General features: G+C 39.4%; 1 protein-coding gene across 2 annotated transcripts in view; it reads left to right on the top strand.

Annotated features, from left to right (window-relative positions):
* The window catches only part of LOC309342195 (cytochrome P450 2J2-like), a 65,978-nt gene that overhangs the window by 15,759 nt on the left and 24,989 nt on the right, over window positions 1-25,230 (top strand). Inside the window, exon 1 of one of the 2 annotated variants that reach the window (XM_081862561.1) lies at window positions 17,635-17,971. The exons of the other annotated variant lie outside the window; for it this stretch is intronic. Coding sequence (XP_081718687.1) covers window positions 17,741-17,971 — 231 coding nt within the window. The 5' untranslated portion in view covers window positions 17,635-17,740. Of the gene's footprint in view, window positions 1-17,634; window positions 17,972-25,230 lie in introns of those variants that run through there. 2 annotated transcript variants of the gene reach the window in all.

Genomic DNA, 25,230 nt, shown 5'->3' with positions numbered 1-25,230 from the left:
CCCGAAACCAAGGCGTGGCTTCCGATTGGCTACAGGAGATTCCTGCAGTCAAGCAGAAGCCACATCGGACGTTCGGCTTCTGAAAAACGTTAGCGAACCAGAACACGTACTTCCGGGTTTGCGGCGTTCAGGAGTCGAAATATACGAGTACCAAGGCGTTCAAGAACCAAGGTACGACTGTAAAATTGTCTCACAGGGATTTGTTCAGGTGGAATAAATTATCTCCAGTTTAATTGCTGGATCTATGAGAGGATGGGTTGCTATCAACTTCTGCCTGCTGACAAGTTTGAACAGAATTTGTGTCTCCTTTTGTTTCTTCAGGGTGAAACATTACATTGCATTTTGTTTTTCAATCACATAATGACAAGTATGATGGAGGGCTGTCAGTGATTGCTTACAACCTACATAGATGGAAGCTGGGCTTCTGCCTCAGTGGAGTCCACGTCAAGGCCAGCAAAGAGGGGGAGTGCTGCATCTTACACACACACACACACACACACACACACACACACCCCACACCTCATGCCCCACTATCAACATGAGTAGAAATGGGCAAATCTGTCCATTTTGGATTATGGTTAGGATGGTGCTGTTAGTTACTATATGCTCTTTCACCACCTGCAAACTGTTTTAAAGGGAATTTTACAGGCTAGGTTGCTTCTGCCATCTAGGGTTGAAACTCGGTTACTTAACTGAGCCCCAGTGCTAAACACAATTCCTAACAGGGTGAAGGTTTAATCCCATGTAAACTCACTTGGAGACCAGCCGCATTAAGGATGTGCTTCTAATTTGTAATTGCCATCCTCACCACCCTCATACGTGTGCCACCATTGCATAAGGTTATGTGGGCAGGAGTGATTTTATCCCACAGTAACTGATTGTTCTTACACAAGTCTACTTATAATCATAGTATTGTAGAGTTGGACAGGCCCCAATAAGTAGGTTTACTTCCTGATATGTCTAGATACAGGTAGGTAGCTGTGTTGGTCTGCCGTAGTCGAAACAAATTTAAAAAATTCCTTCCAATAGCACCTGAGAGACCAACTAAGTTTATTAGTGGTATGAGCTTTTGTGTGCATGCACACTTCTTCAGATACACCAGGAGTGTGCATGAGGCATCTGATCAAGGCCTGTATTTTAAAATGAGCTTAAAGATTTGCAAATGTTTCATGCCAGGCAGAAAACCAGCTGGCTAAGTACTAAGTACTCCTGGACAAGGGCCCCCCTGATTTATAGCAGAAGCAGGAGAGAAGTTGCTCAAAGTTGAAAAAGGGAAATACAGGCTGGGAGCAAAGGTTACACTGACCCTACATATTACAGAATACAATCAAGCTGCAAAAACACTAATTAAGAGTTGGTAAATAGTAAGATCTCTGTTTAGATAGAACTTAATACCACGAGCCATTTGTTTTAGCCATTTGTTTTGGAATGCAGGGGCAACAGGGGCAACAGGTGATCTGGTAATTAAGGTGCCTTGTCGAGGCAAATGTAAGATATATGGCTACTTGTCTGCCATTTATGGATAGAAGGAAATATAGTTCTTTGTCTCCCATAAAAGGTAATAGGAAATGGGTGTATCTTTTATGATTGGTTCTAGCAAACAGCCAATAGGAATTTCAACCAGGCTGATTGGACAGAGGCAGCCAAAGGAGGAGCAAGGGGGCTGGGTTGAGGAAATATAAGTGCTGGCCATCAGGGCTGGAGGGCAGGCAGAGCTTTGGAAACCATATACCACTGTGCCTATCATTTATTTGTCTGACAAATAAATTATTATTTTAATTTCTCTATTGCTGCGTTGAATATTTCATTCCAGCTAAGCGTTAACCACAAGCAGGGTGCTACATGCAGGCACATGAAAGCTCATACCAATAACAAACTTAGTTGGTCTCTAAGGTGCTACTAGAAGGAATTTTTAATTTTGTTCCTGATAAGTGTGTAGGATTGCAGCCTGATTGGGTGTGTCTTAAACGGACACAGAACAACAAAACAAAACCACCCATCCCTTCTTCAGCCAGCTCCCCCCACCCCATTACAGTGGTCAGGCTGTCCTGGTCCAGCTGGTAAAAAGCACTCCTAGCCACTGAAGGAGCATATCCACGCACATTGTTCAGCCTGGACACCAAGGTCCAGCTCCAAGGGCCTTCTGGTGGTTCCCTCACTGTTGGAAGTGAAGTTACAGGGAAACAGGCAGAGGGTCTTCTCGGTAGTGGCGCCTGCCCTGTGGAATGCCCTGCCTTCAGATGTCAAGGAGATGAGTAACTATACAGTGGTACCTCAGGTTAAGAACTTAATTCGTTCTGGAGGTCTGTTCTTAACCTGAAGCACCACTTTAGCTAATGGGTCCTCCTGCTGCCACCGCGGCGCCGCTGCACAATTTCTGTTCTCATCCTGAAGCAAAGTTCTTAACCTGAGGTAATATTTCTGGGTTAGCGGAGTCTGTAACCTGAAGCGTACCACTGTGTAACCTTTAGAAGACATCTGAAGGCAGTCCTGCATAGGGAAGTTTTTTAATCTTTAATGTTTTATTGTGCTTTTATATATGTTGGAAGCTGCCCAGAGTGGATGGGGCAACCCAGTCAGATGGACAGGGTATAATAATAATAATAATAATAATAATAATAACAAAACAAATTCCTTCCAGTAGCACCTTAAAGACCAACTAAGTAAGTTCTTGGTATGAGTTTTCGTGTGCATGCACACTTCTTCAGATACACACGAAAGCTCATACCAAGAACTGACTTAGTTGGTCTTTAAGGTGCTACTGGAAGGAATTTGTTTTGTTTTGACTATGGCAGACCAACACGGCTACCTATCTGTAATAATAATAATAATAATAATAATAATAATAATAATAATAATAGATGTAACTTGTGCATTTAGTAAGGAAGATGGATCAAGGAGCACCTCTAGACTATGAACCTGCTATTTCAAAGGTAGTACATCCCCATGCAAAGAAGGCAATGGAAGAATTATCTGGACCACCTGCTCACAGAGCCTCAGTCTTGCCAGATTTCAGAGTCAGGGCTTATCCATCCTTACCTTTCCTCTGTTCCTTCCAGGCACAGCCAGTGCTCTGTAGCTTTCCCTATCAAAACCCACTCCTTAAAGCTCAACCAGAGTGAACAGCAATCTGCAGAGAACCTAAATTGACATTTCCTCTGACTCAGTGCTAAAGAGCGGTCCCTGGCTGGTGAATTTAGATTATTATTATTAATAATAATAATAATATTTTTTTATTTATACCCTGCCCTTCCCAGTTTAAAAACCGGGCTCAGGGCGGCTAACAGCAAATATAAAACATTGATTAAAATGCGACTTAAAAACAGCATAAAACACAACATAAATGCAGCATCAATGTCAATAAAATTCAAAAATTCAAGGGTCATTTTGGGGAGAAAAAAACACTCCAGTTAGTAAATATCAAATGATACCAGGGCTAACTGGCCAAGTTGGTCCTACTAGGGCCAGCAAGGAGACCAGGGAAGAGTTCAAATGTGGGGTCACCTAAACACAACTTGGTCAGGCCCTGATAGTCTTCCTTCACTCCATTTCACTCTCTGTAGCACAGCCCTATAGTCCCAAATAATTGCATCTGTACCCTTAAGGTGTATGAGGTGTGAGGGGAGGGGTAGTACCTTTGGTGGAGAATACACATGCTACTTCGGGGGTAGTTTTGGTCCCCACCCTGCAATCAGCTATCACCTGTAGCTCCTAGAAGCTCCTAGAAGCTGTCAGCAGCCACACCTCTGGAAACGGCTTTGACTGGATGGCACAACCAGGTGAGGGAGCCAATGAGTCTCAAGTTCTCAGTGAGTTAGGGACTTCCCCAGCATGCGAAGGCAAACTCTGGCGGATTGAGCGAATGAGACCAAGAGTGGGTCCAATGGTCTTGAAGGCAGTTTCTGCAGATGCTGTAGAGGGAAGTGAGAGGCAGATGGGGCTTGTCAACCAGGGAAGGTAGCCCACCTAGGAGAAAGAACTCTGACGCTAAACCTCCACTGCCTTGCAGGACATCTTCAGAAGAAAAGGCTAAGAAATCTTCTTCTTTCTTCTTTGGCGATCACTCGTCGCTCAGTAAGATTGTCTTCCATATTGGTCCTGGAGGTTTTGCTGAACATGATTAGAAGGGACCAGTTGGTTGAAGGTATACAGGTCGGAGCTAAACAGTACAAATTGAGAGCATTTGCAGATGACTTAGTATTGACGTTACAGGAGCCAGAATCTAGTACTAAAAGGGTTTTAGAACTAATTCAAGAATTTGGTCAGGTGGCAGGATTTAAACTGAACAAATTAAAAACTAAGGTTTTAGAGAAAAAATTGACATCAATTGAAAAAGAGAGGTTTCAGAATGAGACAGGTTTGACGGTGGTTAAGAAAGTGAAATACCTGGGGATTAATATGACAGCAAAAAATGGGAACTTATTTAAGGACAACTACGAAAAATGTTGGATGGAAGTGAAAAAAGATTTAGAAACTTGGTCAAATTTGAAGCTTTCCTTGTTGGGTCGAATTGCAGTTTTAAAGATGAATGTATTGCCTAGAATGTTGTTTTTGTTTCAAACATTGCAAATTGTGGACAAGATGGTTTGTTTCAAGAAGTGGCAGAAAGATATCTCAAAATTTGTCTGGCAGGGCAAGAAGCCCAGAATAAAATTTAAGATATTAACTGACGCAAAGGAAAGGGGTGGATTTGCCCTGCCAGACTTTAAACTCTATTATGAATCAGCAGCATTCTGTTGGCTGAAAGACTGGCTGCTTCTTGAGAACACAGACATTTTGGACTTAGAAGGATTTAATAATGCTTTTGGGTGGCATGCATATTTGTGGTACGACAAGGTTAAAGTACATAAAGCATTTAAAAACCATATTGTCAGGAAAGCTTTGTTTAATGTTTGGATAAGATATAAAGACTTATTGGAAAATAAAACCCCGAGGTGGTTGTCACCAATGGAAGCGAAAGCCTTTAAGAGACTCAATATGGAGGCCAAATGGCCGAAATATTGGGAAATTTTGGAACAAGAGGGAGATAAACTGAAATTGCAGAGCTTTGAGAAACTAAAAAACAAAGTGCGAGATTGGCTTCATTATTATCAGATAATGGAGGTATACAAATTGGACAAGAAAATTGGATTCCGGGTGGAAAAATCAAAACTAGAAACAGAATTGTTAGAACCCAAAACTAAGATTTTGTCAAGGATGTATACTTGCTGCTTAAATGGAACACTCAGGATGAAACGGTGAAGTATGTTATGATTAAATGGGCACAGGATGTTGGACATAATATTATGTTTGCTGACTGGGAATAGTTATGGACCACCGGTATGAAATTTACGGCATGCAATGCCTTAAGAGAGAATATTATGAAAATGATTTATAGGTGGTACATGACCCCAGTCAAGCTTGCAAAAATTTATCACTTGCCCGATAATAAATGTTGGAAATGTAAAGAGACTGAAGGTACATTATTTCACCTTTGGTGGACGTGCCCAAGGATTAAGGCTTTCTGGGAAATGATTTATAATGAAATGAAAAAGGTATCTAAATATACCTTCTTGAAGAAACCAGAGGCCTTTCTCCTAGGCATGGTTGGCCAATTGGTGTCAAAGAAGGATAGAACTTTTTTTATGTATGCCACAACAGCAGCAAGAATACTCATTGCAAAATATTGGAAGACACAAGATTTACCCACTCTGGAAGAATGGCAGATGAAGATGATGGACTATATGGGACTGGCAGAAATGACCGGCAGAATCCGAGACCAGGGAAAAGAGTCGGCGGAAGAAGACTGGAAGAAGTTTAAAAACTATTTGCAGAAATATTGTAAAATTAATGAATGTTAGAATGATGTTGGACAGAAATTAAGTGGTTTCCAGCTGTAATGTTTAAGAGATATGAAAAATAAGGGTTAGAAATAAGTAAAAACTAACGGTGAGGATTTGCTGAATTAACAATTTCAATTGGAATACAAGAAAGGGGGGTATGAGGAGGTTTGGAAAATAAGTTAAAAGAAAATAAGTAACGGAAACCCTATGTGTTTTTGTTGTTGTTTTTATTTTTGTATTTTTGTGTTTTTGTTGTTTTTTCTTTTTGGTTTTTCATTGTATTGTTTCTGAAAACTTTAATAAATATTCTATATATATATAAAAAAGATTGTCTTCCATAAACACGGTTTTAACAATGAGTCCGTAAGTGACTGTGGAGGCCAATTCTGGATCCTTCCACAGTGGGGACATTGGTTTCTGGGCAGGAGCTGATCACGGTGTGGATTTGCCAAGGGTGCCTTCCTCTAAGGCTAAGGCATAAAACCTACACAAATCCAGAGTGGAGTCCCTAAGATGGTTGGCTGGCACCTTATACTCCTATCTCTGGCAACTCCTGCAGCCAAGCTGGTGCCAAATGTATGGCTCTGCTTTCCTTTGGACCACACCAGCGAGGCTGTCATCTGGGCAGCCCAGGACCTCCATACACAATGCCCAGGCTTGCGCCCCGGGGAGGTAAGCTCAGAGTTTGCCTATGGTGAACTTTGATTTCAAATTTATCTCAATTATTTGAGTGACACATATCAGGATCAACCATCCATGCCTGGAGGACCACATTTCTGGGCTACTTGAATAAAGTGTCAGAAGGCATCTCTAAAGATATGGCCTTCATAAGTGGCAGGAAAACCAGCAGGTGGCAGGTGGCAGCTTCTTTGAAGAAAGCAAAACAGCATTAGGGAGAGAACATTCAAGAAAAATTCTAAGAGAGAGAAAGAGAAGGCCGGAGGAATGTTGTGGGAAATGGGATCTTGAATTACTCTGATTCTGCAGTTTCAGAAATGGCTCTTTTCACATGAATTTTACCCTGCTGGGCCTTTCTGACTTCCAGTCATTGGAGGCATATGGCAGTTGGGGGGGGGTCATGCTTTCAAAATATACTTTCATGAAGGTACATCTTTTAAAACTGTTTATCGTCTGAATAAGCTGTCATCAAAACCAATTTGTTTTATTTATTTCTAAAAAATATTTATATACCATTCGTCAGTTAAAAACAAAATGAAAAACCAGAGCAGTTTACAAAGATTATATATAAAATCATATAATAAAAAAGTTTTTAAAATGTTAAAACTAGAAATCAGGCAACAATTGTGAAAAGATGTGTTCGTAATTGTCTGCATAAGCCTTTTCAGCAGGTGTTTAAACTGTGTTGCACAGCTGATGTTCTTTGCATGGTCATCTGTCCAGTCATTAATTAATTAATTAATTAATTAATAATATTAATTCTGCTGGGTCTGCTCTGGGTAAGTGTTCATGGAATACAACTTGTGGGTTCTGCATGTGAGCTGAGTGCACTGTGGAAACATTTTAGAGTATCCTTTCCCAACCTGGAGCCCTTGGTGCCCATTGAACTAAGGAGGCTGTACTAAAGCTAACTCAGGATGCCTGAAGAGCAAAAGGCTTACAAAGAATTTTTGTAAAAATACATAGACCCCCATTTCTAAATGAACTAAAATGAGCCCTCAGTGGATGCCCCAGAGACACACAAATGCATTCGTATTTCGTAGACCTGCTAATTCCAGAAGTCCCTTGTGATTTCTTGAAGGAACTGTACTTTCTGTGTACAAATCATAACTGAATCCTAAACTGGAAAATGAAAATGAGGCTACAATTTTAAGTATGTTATACTTGAAAGCTAACTTCCACAAGAGAGAGAATATTATGAAAATGATGTACAGGTGGTACATGACCCCAGTCAAGCTTGCAAAAATCTATCATTTGCCCGACAATAAATGCTGGAAATGTAAAGAAACTGAAGGTACATTCTTTCACCTTTGGTGGACGTGCCCAAGGTTCAAGGCTTTCTGGGAGATGATCTATAATGAAATGAAAAAGGTATTTAAGTATACTTTCCTGAAGAAACCAGAGGCCTTTTTCCTGGGCATAGTCGGCCAATTGGTGCCAAAGAAGGATAGAACTTTCTTTATGTATGCTACAGCAGCAGCAAGAATACTCATCGCAAAGCATTGGAAGACACAAGACCTACCCACCCTGGAAGAATGGCAGATGCAAGTAATGGACTACATGGAAATGGCGGAAATGACTAGCAGAATCCGAGACCAGGGAGAAGAGTTGGTGGAAGAAGATTGGAAGAAATTTAAAATCTACTTACAGAAATATTGTAAAATTTTTGAATGTTGATGACATTGAAATGAAATGAAGGGGTTCTAGTAATAAGGTAAAATGTAAGATTGGATTGATAATAGATGAAAACTTGAAGCTATAATATGTGAGGAAAAATAATTAAGGATAAACTAGCAGGATATGAATTTGCTGAACCAATTTTTAAATGGAATACAAAAAAGGGAGGCGTGAGGAAGTCAGGAAAATAAATTAACTAAAGATGAGAAATTAAAAAAGAGGGATTTTTATTTTTTGTTTTTCTTTTTTTCTATGTTAAATGTTTGTATTTTTGTACTTTTGTATCTCTGTATTTTTGTGTTTTTGTATTTTTCTTGTGTTTTTTTTCTATTTGTTGTTTTATAACTTCTTTATTGTTAAAACTTAATAAAATATTATTTTTTTAAAAAAGAAAGCTAACTTCCACAAGATCACGAGGAATCACATCAGAGAACATATGTTTACAATGTTAAAATACAGCTTTTAAACCCCTTAACCCTGCCTCTAAATTGCTTTGGTGGTGGATTTGGGCTGGCTGGCTCCCAGGGTGGCACAAGGTGATTCGCCGCTTCAATTGCAGCTACAGAAAACAGCAGCAGGAGACTCTTTCAGGTGGTTCGTAATCTATCGGAACCACCTTCGTCATCGGGGCCCGGTAAGGACCCCAAGATCACCTGCAATGCTTCTGCAAAGTTTTTTTTGCAGATAAAGTCGCTCAGATTTGGAAGGAGGTAGACTCCACCGTGGGAGCAGGGCCAGGGCGGGAGAGTGCTAGAGTCCTGTCTAGTCATGTTATATGGGATCAGTTTCAATCTGTTACCTCCAAGGATGTGGACAGCCTGCTTGGATGAATGAAACCAACCACCTGTCTTCTTGATCCTTGTTCATCCTGGCTGATAAAAGCAAGCTGGGAAGGGCTGGGCAATGGGATCCGTGGGGTGGTGAATGCTTCCCTCTGTGAGGGAGCCTTCCCAGACCCGCTGAAAGAGGTGGTCATTAAACCGCTTCTTAAAAAAAACATCTTTAGACCCAGCCAATTTGGCCAACTATCGCCCAGTCTCAAATCTACCATTCTTGGGCAAGGTGATTGAGCGGGTGGTTGCTGAACAACTCCAAGCACGCCTGGAGGAAGCGGACCATTTGGATCCCTTCCAATCGGGATTCAGGCCTCACCATGGGACTGAAACTGCCTTGGTCGCGCTGGTTGATGATCTCCAGCGGGCTAGGGACAAAGGTGAGAGCTGTTTCCTAGTTCTGCTGGATCTCTCAGTGGCCTTTGACACCATCGACCATAACATCCTTCTGGACCATCCAGGGGGGCTGGGAGCTGGGGGCACTGTTATACAGTGGTTCCGCTCCTTTCTCCTGGGCCCTGTCCAGAAAGTGGTGTTGGGGATTGAGTGTTCAGACCCCCATGTTTTTTAATATCTATATGAATGGTAAATTTGAGACTGGGTGATTGTTGGCCACCCCCTGCCTCCACATGCCCCCAGGCACTGGCAACCCACACTATGCCACTGCAGCTGTATGAGGCTTGCTTGACTGGCTAGTCATTTTAGCGGTTTGTACTGTTTTTAATGGTCTGCTTTTTTCTGCTTTACTCTGATATCACTTATATAAATGGCAGTGCATAAATTATTTTATAGATTAAAAAAACTCATGAATACATAATGTGAAATATCAATGGTGCAGGCTGTCTCAGAAAGGTGTGCTTAATACATCAAAAACAATGTTTAATTTCATTCCTCTAGGGGGCGTTTGCAGCCTCTGTGTTTGCAGGCTGCTGAGAAACAGAGCTATGGAGGCCTTTTCCTAGCCCTATTTTATTTGTATACTGCTTATCTGTCAATAAAACCTCTAGGCAGTGCACAAAACCTGAGCTGACCACAAGACCTGAGACTTTTTGTCCTGCAAAACAAATCTTGGCCTGGCTGTGAGGTGGAGGTTTGGAGTGTGCAAGAGCTACAGTCAGCCCTGGGCCGGGGAGGAGTAAGTGGCCAGTTGGAATAATGGACCTAGATTTGAGAGACGGAGAGACGGCGGCTTATTTTAATTTATGAATTAGCCTAATGGGCAGTTTTGTCTTCTGGTGCAGTTGCGAAAAGGTCTATAATTACATATCTGACAATTCGTATCTGAAGAAGTGTGCATGCACACGAAAGCTCATACCTAGAACTAACTTAGTTGGTCTTTAAGGTGCTACTGGAAGGAATTTTTTTATTTTGTTATAATTACATAGTTTAGCCACAAGGTGGCACTGGACTTAGTTGTATCTGGGTTACATTTCTGTTGCTCTTCTGTTCTTGTGTGAGACACACAATAAACATTTCTGTCTGCCACCTCTACTGCCATGTCCTGGGGGCCGTTTGTGACACAGTACACAGTACACAATTTGGACGTAGGTTAGGGAAGAGTGTGTGGATAGGTAGAATAGTGTAGATACGGGTGGAGGTGGCTTTTTAAAATTTACAGGCCAACACTACAGGGCAGTTTCCTTACCCACTCATTTCTCAGTAGGGCAGCTGGCCCAACCCATTGGGGTGCTGGTGTTGGTTTATAGCCAGAAGGTGTGTGAAGGAGAGGAGGTGCTGGCTTTGTTGCAATTTGTATTGGACAGGAAGTTTGGTGAGATTTCTGAGACCAAAAAGACTTTCCCCAGCAGCCTTAGTTGTTCAGTGCAACATTTGCATCAACCATTTGGGGTGAAGTCTTTTTGGACTCAAAAATCTAAAGTGGGAGTACAGTGGTGCCTCGCAAGACGAAAAGAATCCATTCCATGATTCTCTTCGTCTAGCGGTTTTTTCGTCTTGCGAAGCAAGCCCATTGACAGCTTAGCGGAGTAGCGCTATTAGCGGTCTAGCGGCTTTTAGCGATCAGCTGTTAAGCGGCTTATCAGCGGAACAGCTGATAAGCGGCTTAGCGGCTTAGGAAAGGGGGGGGAGCGAAAAAACCCCGCGGGAACTCGCAAGACATTTTCATTTTGCGAAGCAACCCCATAGAGAAATTCGTTTAGCAAAGCGCCGCCAAAACGGAAAACCCTTTCGTCTAGCGGGTTTTCCATCTTGCGAGGCGTTCGTCTTGCACCACTGTAGGTGAAAAACATACAGGGGATGGGGAGAGCATAGCTAGCAAAGACTATGATAGGTTTTGTTCCAAAAGACTGGCCAGGCTCCCCAGGGTATCCAATCAAGTGAGCATTAATAGGCAAGCAGCCAGACAGGAGATAAACAATGCACTCAGATTTCTGCTGCCCTTTTTGTGATGTAGGTATGATGTGTCTGGGGGGTGGTCTTGAGCTACACCCCCTCTGTGATGTATGTATGATGCTTCTGGGGCTGGTCTTGGACTCCAGGGCGGGCAATTTAAAATGTCTATATAAGGAGGGGCACACCTTGGTTCTGGGTTCCTCCTCCTTTCCTGCGTGTGAGGGGAGCACCCTGTTGCAACAGCTCAATAAAGATCAGGCTTACTAGCTGCTTTGCTTCTCAATATTCTCTGGTTGGCCTCTGTTATTTTCTCCTACCATTGGGAACCTACGTAAGGACTCTATATGGTCTCTTGGATACCCCATAAGGGAAAAAGGGCAGATTTTGCTTAATTTTGTTTAGAACACAAGTTATGCCAAAGTTGGTTAAGCTTATGAAATACACTTTTCAATTTGCTTTGTGTTAATCTAACCTAGAAGTTACTCAGAGCAAACTGTCTAAACAGGGAGGGAGCCTTTATCTAAGGAGCTACCTCTTGTTGCACAAAGGACTATGAAATTGTGCCTTAAGTCTCTTTAGCTAAAACATTCTCTTCTTATGTTTGGATGAATAATTGGAGAGAGAGCTGGAATCTCCCCGATATTTAGCAATACTGTGTTAAAATGTCAGCATGCAATCAAGGCACTGTCCTTTCGCCTGCTCATCAGTGTTTGCTGTACAGCTCAAATGATTTTCTTACTCAGTCCTTGCCCAATGGGCCTGGAAAAGTGGAGCACCTCCTGCAGAAGATCTTGCACATTGATTACAATGTTTGAAAAGGAAGTATGTCATTCCTATATGTTATGCCAGTGTCTCTGGATTCAATGCTAATTGTACCTAATTGTTATTCAGCAGAACACCCAAGTTGTTTTATGATGTTAACGATGACTCTAAGAACATGACGTCTTCCACGAGGAACCTAAAACTGACTCAAGGGGCCTCAGAATCTGCTCGGTCACTACCCAGGGACCTAGTCGTATGCTAATTGCTAGCTTCAGAAAGGACTGCTGGCTTAATTTGCAAATGACTAGGCTTGCAACAATTGTTTACAGAGACTACCTAGATGTAATGGGAACCTATACACTGCCAAGCAATTTATTCTTAAATGGAAAAATGTGGATGTTGCATGACACATCTTTGCATATTGATTTAAAAGTGTATTTTTCTACATATGAGCTTTGGATTTGACCTTGCTTTGTTAGAAAGTGTTGGTACATTTTGAAATACTGTACACCTCCACATAAGCCTGAATTTCCTTTTTTAAAAATGATTTTTATTAAGTTTTCCACAAACAACATATAAAACAATCTTTACAATCAACATTTTGTGTCACCTTATTTACACTGCGTATATTCACACCCCGACTTCCTTCCTTCCCTGTTTTGGTTTTCTTAATATATGTCTTCTCTTGTAGTTTCTTATTCACATTCTATACACATCACAGGATTTATGTTAACCCTGCTGTAGTTTTTAAGCTTCTACAGTTAGATCTTATATATACCACAAATTTACCCCATTCTTCTTTGAACTTTGTCCCTTTTTGGTCTCGAATTCTGTATGTCATTTTAGCTAATTCTGTATATTCAAAAAATTTGGTTTGCCATTCTATTAATGTTGGGGTCTCCTGTAATTTCCATTTTTGGGCCACAAGTATTCTAGCTGCTGCAGTAGCATATTGAAGTAATTTATCATCTTTTTTTACTTCCTTCCCTATTATCCCTAGTAAAAAGATTTCAGGTTTTTTTGGAAATGTATACTTTAAAAGTTTTTTCAATTCATTATATATTAAGTCCCAAAACTTTTTCATCTTTTCGCACTCCCACCACATGTGGTAGAGATCCCCATCTTTTAATTTGCATTTCCAACAGGCTCTATTGTTCAATTTATACATTTTGACCAATTTGACCGGGGTAATATACCACCTGTACATCATTTCCCCTAAATTTTCTCTTAAGGTGGAGCATGCTGTAAATTTCACCCCTTTATTCCATAATTTGACCCATTTGTCATAATCAAAGTTGTAGCCAAAATCAACTGCCCACTTTATCATAACTTCTTTGACCATCTCATCCTTAGTGTCCTTAGTGTTTTACCTTCTTTTAATAAACCATTAACCTGATGATATTGTAACTATCCTGTAAGCCCATCTTTTATTTCCTCATATGGTTTAATTCTCCACCCATACTCTGTTTTCACTAATATATCTTCATAAGTTATTCTCTTTCCCTCCATATTTAATTTTTTTGTTATTAACATATCTGTCGGAGATAGCCACCAGGGTGTGGTTCTTTCTAACAGGTTTTTGTTCTTGTCCCATACGTCATATAGGGCGCCTCTGAAAATATGATTGGTAAAACCTTATATATTTTCACCTTGTTTTGCCACAGATAGGAGTGCCATGCGTATCTATTATTATAGCCTTCTAGATCCAGCAAGTCCGTGTTTTTTAAAATTATCCTTTCTTTTATCCAGCACAAACAAGATGCCTCATAATATACCATATTTTTCGCTCTATAGGATGCACCTTTTCCCCTCCAAAAATGAAGAGGAAATGTATGTGTGTCCTATGGAGCGAATGCAGGCTTTCGCTGAAGCCTGGAGAGCAAGAGGGTCATGTGGCCGGGTCATGTGGCCAGCATGACTAATCCGCTTCTGGAGAACCAGAGCAGCGCACGGAAATGCCGTTTACCTTTCCGCCAGAGCGGTACCTATTTATCTACTTGCACTTTGATGTGCTTTCGAACTGCTAGGTTGGCAGGAGCAGGGACAGAGCAACGGGAGCTCACCCCGTGATGGGGATTCGAACCGCCGACCTTCTGATCGGCAAGTCCTAGGCTCTGTGGTTTAACCCACAGCGCCACACGCGTCCCTGCTCATAGAGTAAACCCAATGAAATTTATGGAACTAAGCTAGCAATGCACATTAATTGCAGTGACTCACATCCTCCCCACCTGCTGAATTTCTGCCTATCAGAAGAATGGTAAATGTAGAATCCCGGCCAAAGAAAGAAAAGGGCTAGAGATAGCAACAACTACTGTTTCTCTCCCTAACAGAGCTTTGCCTCCAACATCCCTTTCCATATAGCTGCTAATGCTAATTCTCTCTCTCTCTCTCTCTCTCTCTCTCTCTCTCTCACACACACACACACACACACACACACCATAGTCAGAGAAGTTCATCCAGCAACTAGGGTTACATCTTTTCTTGTCACAGATTTGAGGCTTTTTTTAAAAAAGCCTCAAATCTGTAGCATTCATAGAATCACAGAATTGTAGAGTTGGAAGGGACCCCGGGGGTCATCTAGTCCAACCCCCTGCAACGCAGGAATCTTAATTAAAGCATCATTTGAAGCACTCTTATACCACTTTAACAGTCACGGAGTCCCCCAAAGAATCCAAGTTTGTTTGGAGACCCCCTAGTCTTCTCCTAGTCCTGCCTCTTTAAACAGACTAGAATGGCTTCCCTGAGCAGGTCACCATTTGTAGCTTCAGCATTTGCCTAGAAGAAAGTCACTAGCGATTCTGCCAGTCTCTGCTTCCTCCCCCTGCATTTGTGATATAAGGGGTAACAAGGCTGGTCTGCAATAGAGGGATATAAGAAGTGCTGGGGGAAAAAATACTAATTTTGTTTTTTTAAAAAACACAACCAATTCTAACAATTGTAGGTGGCATGTTCCATCATAAAATATGCATTTAGTTCTGTGTGTGACAAGGGTCCAGGGAGGGGGGAAGCATCTTTCCAAAAACTATTAATTGACAGGATTAATAGAGGACACCTCGTATTCACAGGCACCAGAGCTGCTGCTTCTGGGACAAAATGCTAATAACAGAAGTTTGCCTGGTGCCTTCATTATACATCTTTAGGCGCCAAGCAAAAACATTCCTATTTAACCAGGCCTTTGGTTGATTTGATTGACATCTTATGTCCTTTAAAATGTGGTTTTATTTTGGGGGGGCAGGGTTATTGGTTTTGTGGTTTTATACTTTGATTTTGTTCTATGAACCGCTCTTAGACCTCCAGGTATAGCGTGGTATATAACTTAATTAATTAATTAAGTAAGTAAAAAAAATAAAAGGCAGTGGACCAAAACAAAGAAAGCCCTCTTTCCCAAATCCCTGGCCACGTGTTTCATCTTACAAACAAAACAACACAACACAACACAACACAACACAACACAACACAACACAACACAACACAACACAACACAACACAAAACACACTCATTACTCAAACTCTCTCTTTTTTAATAAATATTTTTTATTATATTTTCCATAAAAAAAACATTTTTACAAAATTATACATCCATTTTTAACTTAAACCCTTTTTTCCAGAACTTCCCTCAGCTTGTCTGATAATTTTCCGTTTATTTTTTATCCTAGTCTCACATTTCCCAATATTATATTGCACTCAAATACTCTTAATCACATCATATTTTTAAAACAATATTTCTAACAGTAATTTCACAGAGCTTCTTGAAAGCCAACAAACGTTATTTGCTCATCACAGAAATTTTTGATATACTCTGTAAATTTCTTCCAGTCCTTGGAGAATCTCTGGTCACGTTGGTTCCTAATTCTCCTCGTCAATCTGTCCATTTCTGCGTATTCTAAGAGTTTCATCCTCCATTCTTCTTTCGTGTGCATCTCTTCCTGTTTCCATTTTTGTGCCAGCAAAATTCTGGCTGCTGTTTCATTACTCAAACTCAGTGGTGGGACCCTGCTTTCTCTCTCTCTGCCCTTTGAAAAGGCTGCTGCTCCACTATTGGCTATCCTGGAGCATCAATCAGCCAGCTATGAAGGGGAGGGTGGCCTCAACTTCCTCAGTACCTACCATGTTTAGTTGTGCATGAGACAAGCAAGTTGGAGTGAGCGCCCAAATGCCCACCTGGCCAACCCCTAGGTATGGTTCTGCCAGCAGGGCTCTTATGGCCCCATTAAAAAGTTTTGGAAATAGGAAGGTAGCCTGCAAAATGAAAACATTAAAATAAAATAAAAACATTGAAATGAAAACATTAAAAAGTTTTGGAAATAGGAAGGAAATAGGAAGCATGCAAAAATAGGAAGGTAGTCTGCAAAATGAAATAACAACACAGCACTTAAAGGATCATGACATGCTGCTGAACCCCTGTTTCGTATTGCTCAACAGTGGATGGAAACAGGTAGGACAGTTTAGCTATAAAGATAATACTTCTTGCAGCAAAACTGTAGGTGGCTCAGAGTTGGAAGAAAACTCAGGCAAATACTTGAGTCGTAACTCAGTGTTTGGATATATACCAGCAATTCCAAAATTAGCAAATGCTGCATGTGACCCGAGGCACTTCCAAAACAGGAAATTCATAGGGTCCCTTTCCTTGGTTAATCAAATGGCAAAACTGGATACATGTCAAATGATATATATGTTGTGATAAGGGATGAGGATGTTTACAAAAGATGCATATGCTAGGGTGAAGCATGCATAAGCATGCATATGTTAGTCAAAGTAACTAACTAACTAACAGCGTGTGCAAAATTGCATGCAAAAAATATGCATATTAGGCAAAAATTACAAAGGTGTGGTATATTGGGAGAAATTTGCAGGAAAGTGCTGGTGAATTTTCATGAGGATTTAATTTTTTTCAAGAAAGAACAGAGGCAGAAATCTGGGGGACTGAACTGAAGAATGGAAAAACGAGAAAATGAAATGGATAATTTGCTCATCTTTGTGACAGCATGTTTATGCTGGGATAAACTTGCCTGAGCTATAGAACTATTGGAGACAGGGAACTAGACAGGAGGAGAAAAACCCCAGGAATTGTTTTGGTTCTTTATATTGAAGTTAATCTAATAAATGTTGCAGAAACAACAACAATAATAATAACAAAAAATGCAAAACCTAGGTTTAATATGGGACAAGCAGCTCACCCCACTTAAGAGTTAGTTAAATACAACCCTGATATCTCAGTTTTCTGTTTACAAGAAGAGGCGCAAAAACAAAATTCGTATAAAATGAACAAATACTATAAAAATAACTATTGCTGTAACAGAATCCCTAACAGAACAGTAGAGGAAAGGAGGCTAGCAAGAATGACTAGAAAACAAAACCAAGACCCAAAGGCTGTCACAGGACAGAAACATTTGATTCACTGCAATGGAAACCCAGACTATAATATAATGGGGATAAAACAATTAGCCATCTTGATAACAGTTACAGTCATGAGGGTGTGCTATAAATAGATAATTATAATAAATGCTAGTTAGTTAGAGAGTCAGATGAGTCCACTTTGTCTTTAAAAAGTGGAGAACATAAATAGGTGCCGGCCAGGAAAATGAGAGAGGTGGCGATGTCTCTGATGAACGCAAAATGCCCTCAGAAAAAGGGGATTCCTCTCACCCGGCTCTGCCTGGAATAAAGGAAGACCGGACCATGGGGCGAGCATCGGAATCTCTGATTACTCTGGTTCCGCGTAAGATTCTGTACTTGATGAAACTGCCTTGGTCCCGCAAGCGCTACCCTCCTGGACCCCTTCGACTTCCCATCGTCGGAGGCATGTGGCGGTTGGGGGTCATGCTCTCCCTGGATACTTTCATGAAGGTACTTCTTTCAAAATACTTCTTCAGCTGAAAAACAGGAAGAGCGAAAAGGCATTGCAAATTATTTCCTTTATTTGAGAACTGTGGCTAATGATTCACCTGTGAAATCTAGGGCTTGAGCGTCTTGGCAGATTTTTCTGCCTGCTGTGGCAATTGCAATGTGCTGCGTTAGGTGCTGCATTGTTTAAATTGTTTTTCTTGTTGTTGCTTCTTTTATTTCTTACATATTGAATTTTAATGTATTACAATTTTAATTCCATAAGAGTAAAAATGTAATGCAATAAAATGCACAGTGTAAGAAATAAAAGAAGGAATACAAATACAATAAGAAATCGAAATGAATATTCAAATCCACAGACATGCTGTGGAGCATATTAATGCAGCTAGTGGACTCTTGGTGGCCATGGACCATATCTGGGAATGCTTGATCTATAGGCCTTTTAAGAATTTATGTGCAGAAGAAATCCTTGAAACAATAATTTTTTGGTATTCTCTCCAACAAAACTACTGATCATATTAAAGGTTAGTGTGTATGCTATCAGAAATTTAGTTACACAGTTCTCAATCCAATTAGGTTTTCAGGGTTTTTTCCAGTAATTCCAGCCAATTAGTCAAGAATTCTCTTCTGCTTGGTCACATTGCCAATGAAAATTATTTTTCTTTTTTATAAATTTTTTAAAATAAATTTTTATTAAGCTTTTAAAGGTTACAAAAAAAGAAAGAAAACAATAAGAACAATAGAAAAAATATAACAGAGTATAAGAAACATCTTCACAAAGAAAAAACAAAAAAGAAAAAAGAAAAAAGATACAAGCAATTAAAAAAAAAGAACACATCAAACCTTTACATAACTTTTTTCCCTTTACTTGTTTTCTTGATCTCCTCACACCTCCCTTTTTGTATACTAGTTCAATTAAATATAACAGCAAATCCTTCCCAGCTTTGTTTTTATCCTGATACTTTATCTTAATATACTATAATTTTACATTCTCTTCTTTCACCAATTCATTTTTACTTAATCCTTTATATCATTTCTGCTAAAACCACATAGCTTTATTCCAACATCTTTCTAACATTCCTTAATTTTACAGTGTTTCTGAAGATAAACTTTAAATTTCTTCCAATCTTCTTCCACCAACTCTTCTCCTTGGTCTCGGATTCTGCCAGTCATTTCCGCCAGTTCCATATAGTCCATCACCTTCATTTGCCATTCTTCCTGGGTGGGTAGATCTTGTGTCTTCCAATACTTTGCGATGAGTATTCTTGCTGCTGCTGTTGTGGCATACATAAAGAAAGTTCTATCCTCCTTTAACACCAATTTGCCAACCATGCTCAGGAGAAAGGCCTCTGGTTTCTTCAGAAAGGTATATTTAAATACCTTTTTCATTTCATTATAGATCATCTCCCAGAAAGTCTTAATCCTTGGGCATGTCCACCAAAGGTGAAAGAATGTACCTTCAGACTCTCTGCATTGCCAACATTTATTTTCGGGCAAGTAATAAATTTTTGCAAGCTTGACTGGTGCCATGTACCACCTGTAAATCATTTTCATTGTATTCTCTCTTAAGGTATTACATGCCGTAAACTTCATACCTGTGGTCCATAACCGTTCCCAGTCAGCCATCATAATGTTGTGTCCAACATCTTGTGCCCATTTAATGATAGCAGATTTCACCATTTCATCCTGAGTATTCCATTTCAACAGCAAGTTATACATTCTTGACAAATTCTTAGTTTTAGGATCTAACAGTTCTGTTTCCAATTTTGATTTTTCCATCTGAAAGCCAATTTTCTTATCCAAATTATAAGCCTCCATTATTTGATAATAATGAAGCCAGTCTCGTACTTTGTTTTTTAGTTTTTCAAAACTCTGCAGTTTTAATCTGTCTCCTTCTTGTTCCAAAATTTCCCAATATTTCGGCCAGTTGGCCTCCATATTGAGCTTTTTCTGAGCCTTTGCTTCCATTGGTGACAACCACCTTGGAGTTTTGTTTTCAAGCAAATCCTTATATCTTAACCAAACATTAAACAATGCTTTCCTGACAATATGGTTTTTAAACACTTTATGTGCTTTAACCTTGTCATACCACAAATATGCATGCCACCCAAAAACATTGTTAAAACCTTCTAAATCCAAAATGTCCATGTTTTCAAGAAGCAGCCATTCTCTCAGCCAACAAAATGCGGCTGATTCATAATAAAGCTTTAGGTCTGGCAGGGCAAATCCACCTCTTTCTTTAGTATCAGTTAGTATCTTAAATTTTATTCGAGGCTTCTTGCCCTGCCAGACAAATCTAGAGATATCTCTCTGCCACTTCTTGAAACAATCCATTTTGTCCAAAATTTGCAGTGTTTGAAACAAAAACAACATCCTTGGCAATACATTCATCTTTATCGCAGCAATTCGTCCTAGCAATGATAACTTCAAATTTGACCATATTTCTAGATCCTTTTCCACTTCCGTCCAACATTTTTCATAGTTATCTTTAAATAAATTCACATTCTTGGCAGTCATGTTAACCCCTAGGTATTTCACTTACTTAACCAATGTTAATCCTGTCTCCTTCTGAAACTTCTCTCTCTCAATTACTGTTAAATTTTTCTCTAAAACCTTAGTTTTCGACTTATTCAGCTTAAATCTTGCAACCTGACCAAATTCTTGAATCAGATCCAATACTCTTTTAGTACTAGATTCTGGCTCCTGTAATGTCAATACCAAATCATCAGCAAATGCTTTCAATTTGTACTGTTTAGCTCCGACTTTTATACCTTTAACCAATTGGTCCTTTCTAATCATATTAAGTAAAACCTCCAGAACCGATATAAAAAGCAATGGAGAGATTGGGCAACCTTGTCGTGTTCCTTTCTCAATCTTAAACTCTTCTGTAACCACATTGTTCACAATTAATTTAGCTTTTTGTTCTGAATAAATTGCACCTATACCGTTTTCAAAACCTTGGCCTACCCCCATTCCCTGTAATTTTTTCTTCATGAAGCTCCAAGAAATATTGTCAAAGGCTTTCTCCACGTCCACAAATATCAAAACTGCTTTGGTATTAATATTCACTTGTAATTTTTCTAAAATGTTAATTATATTCCTCGTATGGTCAGACAAGTGTCTCCCCGGGAGAAAGCCCGCTTGAGCTTTATGGATTTCTTCTACTAGTACCTTTTTTAGTCTTTTAGCCATAATAGCAGCAAAAATTTTGTAATCCACATTGAGCAAAGATATGGGACGGTAGTTCTTAAGCTGTGTCTTTTCAGACTCTCTTTTCGGTATAAGTGTAATATAAGTTTCCTTCCACGACTCTGGTGCCTTTTTCCCTTCCAATATTTCATTGCAAACTTCCTTTAAAGGCTGTACCAACCATTCTTTCAAAGATCTATAATATCTTGAAGGCAGACCATCCGGCCCTGGGGATTTGCCCAATTGCATATTCTGAATGGCTCCTTCTACCTCCTGGTCTGTTATTTTATAATTCAACATTAGCTTATTTTCTTGAGAGATTTTTTGTAATCCATTTATTTTCAAGAATCGATCAATGTCCATTTCTTTCTGAATCTCCTGTGTATATAATTGTTTAAAATACCTCTGAAAGCACTTCTTAATCTCCGCTGGATTCTGTATGTTCTTTCCCTCCACTTCCAAATTAGTAATAGTATTAAGTTTTTGTCTTTTTTTCATTTGCCAAGCCTGCAATTTCCCACATTTATTTGCCAATTCAAATGTCTTTTGTCTCATCTGTTTTATCTTCCATTCTATTTCCTGATTCATCAGTTTCATATATTGTACTTGATATAACTTTATCTCTTTCAGGATCTCCTGTGATTTTGGTTTTGCTCTCAGTCTCATCTCTCCTTCCTTTATTTTCTCCAAAATTTTATCCTTTTTTTCATTTTGAGTTCTCTTCTTAATTGCATTCTGTTGTATCAAAAGCCCTCTCATAACTGCTTTGCTTGCGTCCCAAATTACTCTTTTTTCAACAGTGGTATTCATATTAATCTCAAAATAGTCTCTCAAGGTTTTTTGAGCCTTTTTAGTCACTTCTTCATTCCTGAACAAAGTGTCATTCATCCTCCATCTGAAGGAACCAATTGGTGTTAATTTCATTTCCATCTTCACCGCATTGTGGTTGGAGCAAGTTTTAGGGCAAATTTCCACTTTTCTAATCTTCGGGGCCAGCCCCCTAGTTACCCAAATTTGGTCAATTCTTGTCCAAGTCATTTTAGCATCAGAGAAGAAGGTTCCCTCTCTTCCCAAGGGGTTCTTAGTTCTCCAAATGTCAACTAAATCCACATTGTCAGTCATATCAAAGAACGTTTTTGGCAGTCTACCATCCTTTGTGACTACCTGTCTCTGTGCTTTATCCATATTTGTGGACACCACTCCATTCATATCTCCCATCAAAATCATGTTGTAGTCCAAATAGTCCAACAGAGTCTCATGCAGCTTCTTAAAAAATTCCGATTTCCCCTCATTTGGTGCATAAATGCCTACTATCAAAAATTTCTCTCCTTGTGATTGGATTTCAATTGCAACAAATCTTCCTTGGTCATCTTTAAATAAAAATTTCGGTGATAGGCTCTCCTTTGCATAAAGTACTACTCCTCTTTTTTTTTTTTTTTTTTTTTATTTTATTGACACACAAAAAGAATGAAAAGCACAAACAAAACATAAACAAAGAAAACCTACACCCAACGCCAACACACAAAAAAACAAAGTACACAAAACCACTGTTCTTACAATACTTCTATAACATAGCTATTTCTTTCAGGACTTCCTTCAGCTTGGCCGCAAATCATTCGAAGCAATAAAAAGGAGGTTACACGTTCCATCATTTATATTGTCATTGTTTCTAATTTTGTTTTCTATTTACTTTAAACAATAACCCATATTCTTTCACAGTGCATCTTTGAAACCCTTTAGCGTTATTTGACCTTCACTAATACATTCCAGATAATCTACATACTTTCCCCAATCTTTGATAAACACTTGGTCTTTCCTATATCTAATTTTCCCCGTTAATTTATCAAGCTCTGCATATTCCGATAATTTGGATCTCCACTCTTCCACTGTTGGAATTTCTTGCTGTTTCCACCTCTGGGCTATTAACACCCTTGCCGCCGTTACCGCATAGTATACCAATTTGTTATCTTCTTTCTTAATCTCTTGTTGTAATATTCCTAATAGAAAGATTTCGGGTTTCTTTAAAAACGTGTATTTTAGTATCTTTTTTAATTCCATATAGACTTTCTCCCAGAACTGCTTAATCCTTCCACACTCCCACCACATGTGGTAAAAGGAGCCCTCAACATCTTTACACCTCCAGCATTTGTTGTTTACCTTATACATTTTTGCAAGTTTCATGGGTGTCAAGTGCCATCTGTAGAACATTTTCATAACATTCTCCCTTATTGCAATGCACGCCGTGAAATTCAACCCGTCCTTCCAAAATCTTTCCCAATCCTCAAATTGTATATTATGCCCTATATCCTTTGCCCAGCGGATCATCACAGATTTGACCTCCTCATCTCCTAAATTCCAATTTAACAACATCTTATACATCTTTGATATAGTTTTCGTTTTGCTATTTATTATCTCCGTCTGAAAGTTAGAGTCTTTATCCGCATAACCTCTTTCTCTAATATCTTTATTGAACATCTGATTCACTTGTTGATGGTGAAGCCAATCATAAACATGTTCTTTTATTTGTTCATAAGATTTGGTTCTCCATTTCCCATCTACCTTCGTTACTAGCTGATTGTATGTCGCCCAGTTTTTCCTCATGTTAGTAGTTTTTATACTTGTTATTTCAAGAGGTGATAGCCAGTGTGGTGTTCTCGGCTCTAACACGTTTTTATATCTTTCCCACACTTCAACCAGCGGCCCTCTGAAGATATGATTACCAAACCCCTTGTGTGCTTTCATCTTATCCTTCCATAAGTAGGCGTGCCAACCGAAAAAGTTGTCGAAGCCCTCAAGGTCGAGTAGCTCCGTATTCTCCAACTTAACCCAGTCTTTTAGCCAACTTAAGCATGATGCCTCGTAATATAATCTCAGATCCGGCAGGGCAAAGCCCCCCCTTTCCTTTACATCTGTCAACAGTTTAAGTTGTATTCTGGGTCTTTTGCCCTGCCATATATATCTCGAGACTGTCCTCTGCCACTCCTTAAAGATCTTATTCCCCTTTATTATAGGGATGGTCTGAAATAAAAACATTAGTCTTGGGAGTACATTCATCTTAATTATATTAATTCTTCCCCACAATGACAGATTCAACCGTCCCCATTTTTCTAAATCTCTCTTTATTTCCCTCCATATCGGCTCGTAATTATTTTTGTATAAGTCTATATTTTTGGGTGTTAGCCAGATACCGAGGTATTTAACTTTTTTGGCGATCTCTATCTGTGATTGCTGTTGAATTAATTCTATTGTTCTTGAATCTATATTTTTACCTATCATCTTTGTTTTCGTTTTATTTAGTTTAAACCCTGCAACCTCTCCGAATGCTTCTATTTCTTTCAATATCTCTCTCATTGAAGTTACTGGGTCTTCTGTCAATACTACTAGATCATCTGCGAATGCTTTTGTTTTGTAAGTATTCTGACCTAAGATCACTCCCTTTATGTTCTCGTTTTGCCTTATTGAATTAAGGAGAACTTCTAACACTGTTATAAATAACAGCGGGGAGAGCGGACATCCCTGTCTCGTTCCTTTCTGTATCTTTATCTCTTCTGTTAACATATTATTCACGATCAGTTTGGCCCTCTGTTCTGTATATATTGCCCTTACCCCATTGAAGAAGTCGTAGCCTACATCCATATGTTCTAGATTTTTTAACATAAACTTCCAAATCACATTATCAAACGCCTTTTCGGCATCAATGAACATCATTATAACTTGTTTATCAATCCTGACAGACAAGAATTCTAGCATGTCGACAATAATTCTTGTATTATCCCTCATCAACCGGCCTGGCAGGAATCCTGCCTGGTCCTTATGTATAATATCTACTAGCACCTTTTTTAGCCTTCTTGCCAGAATCCCTGCAAAGATCTTATAGTCCGTGTTTAATAATGAGATTGGTCTATAATTTTTAACTTGGGTTAAGTCCGCATTCTGTTTTGGAATGAACGTGATGTACGCCTCTTTCCAAGTTTCTGGGACTTCTCCTTCCTTTAAAATGTTGTTCATGGTTTTTTTCAGAGGTCCCGCCAAAATAGTTTTCATTTCCTTATAGTATCCAGCAGTGAATCCAT

Source organism: Podarcis erhardii (assembly GCF_964252035.2).
Source record: "Podarcis erhardii genome assembly, chromosome: 5".
NCBI lineage: Eukaryota > Metazoa > Chordata > Lepidosauria > Squamata > Lacertidae > Podarcis > Podarcis erhardii.
The sequence above is the reverse complement of the archived record's forward strand: the minus strand, read 5'-3'. Positions and strand labels throughout refer to the sequence as shown.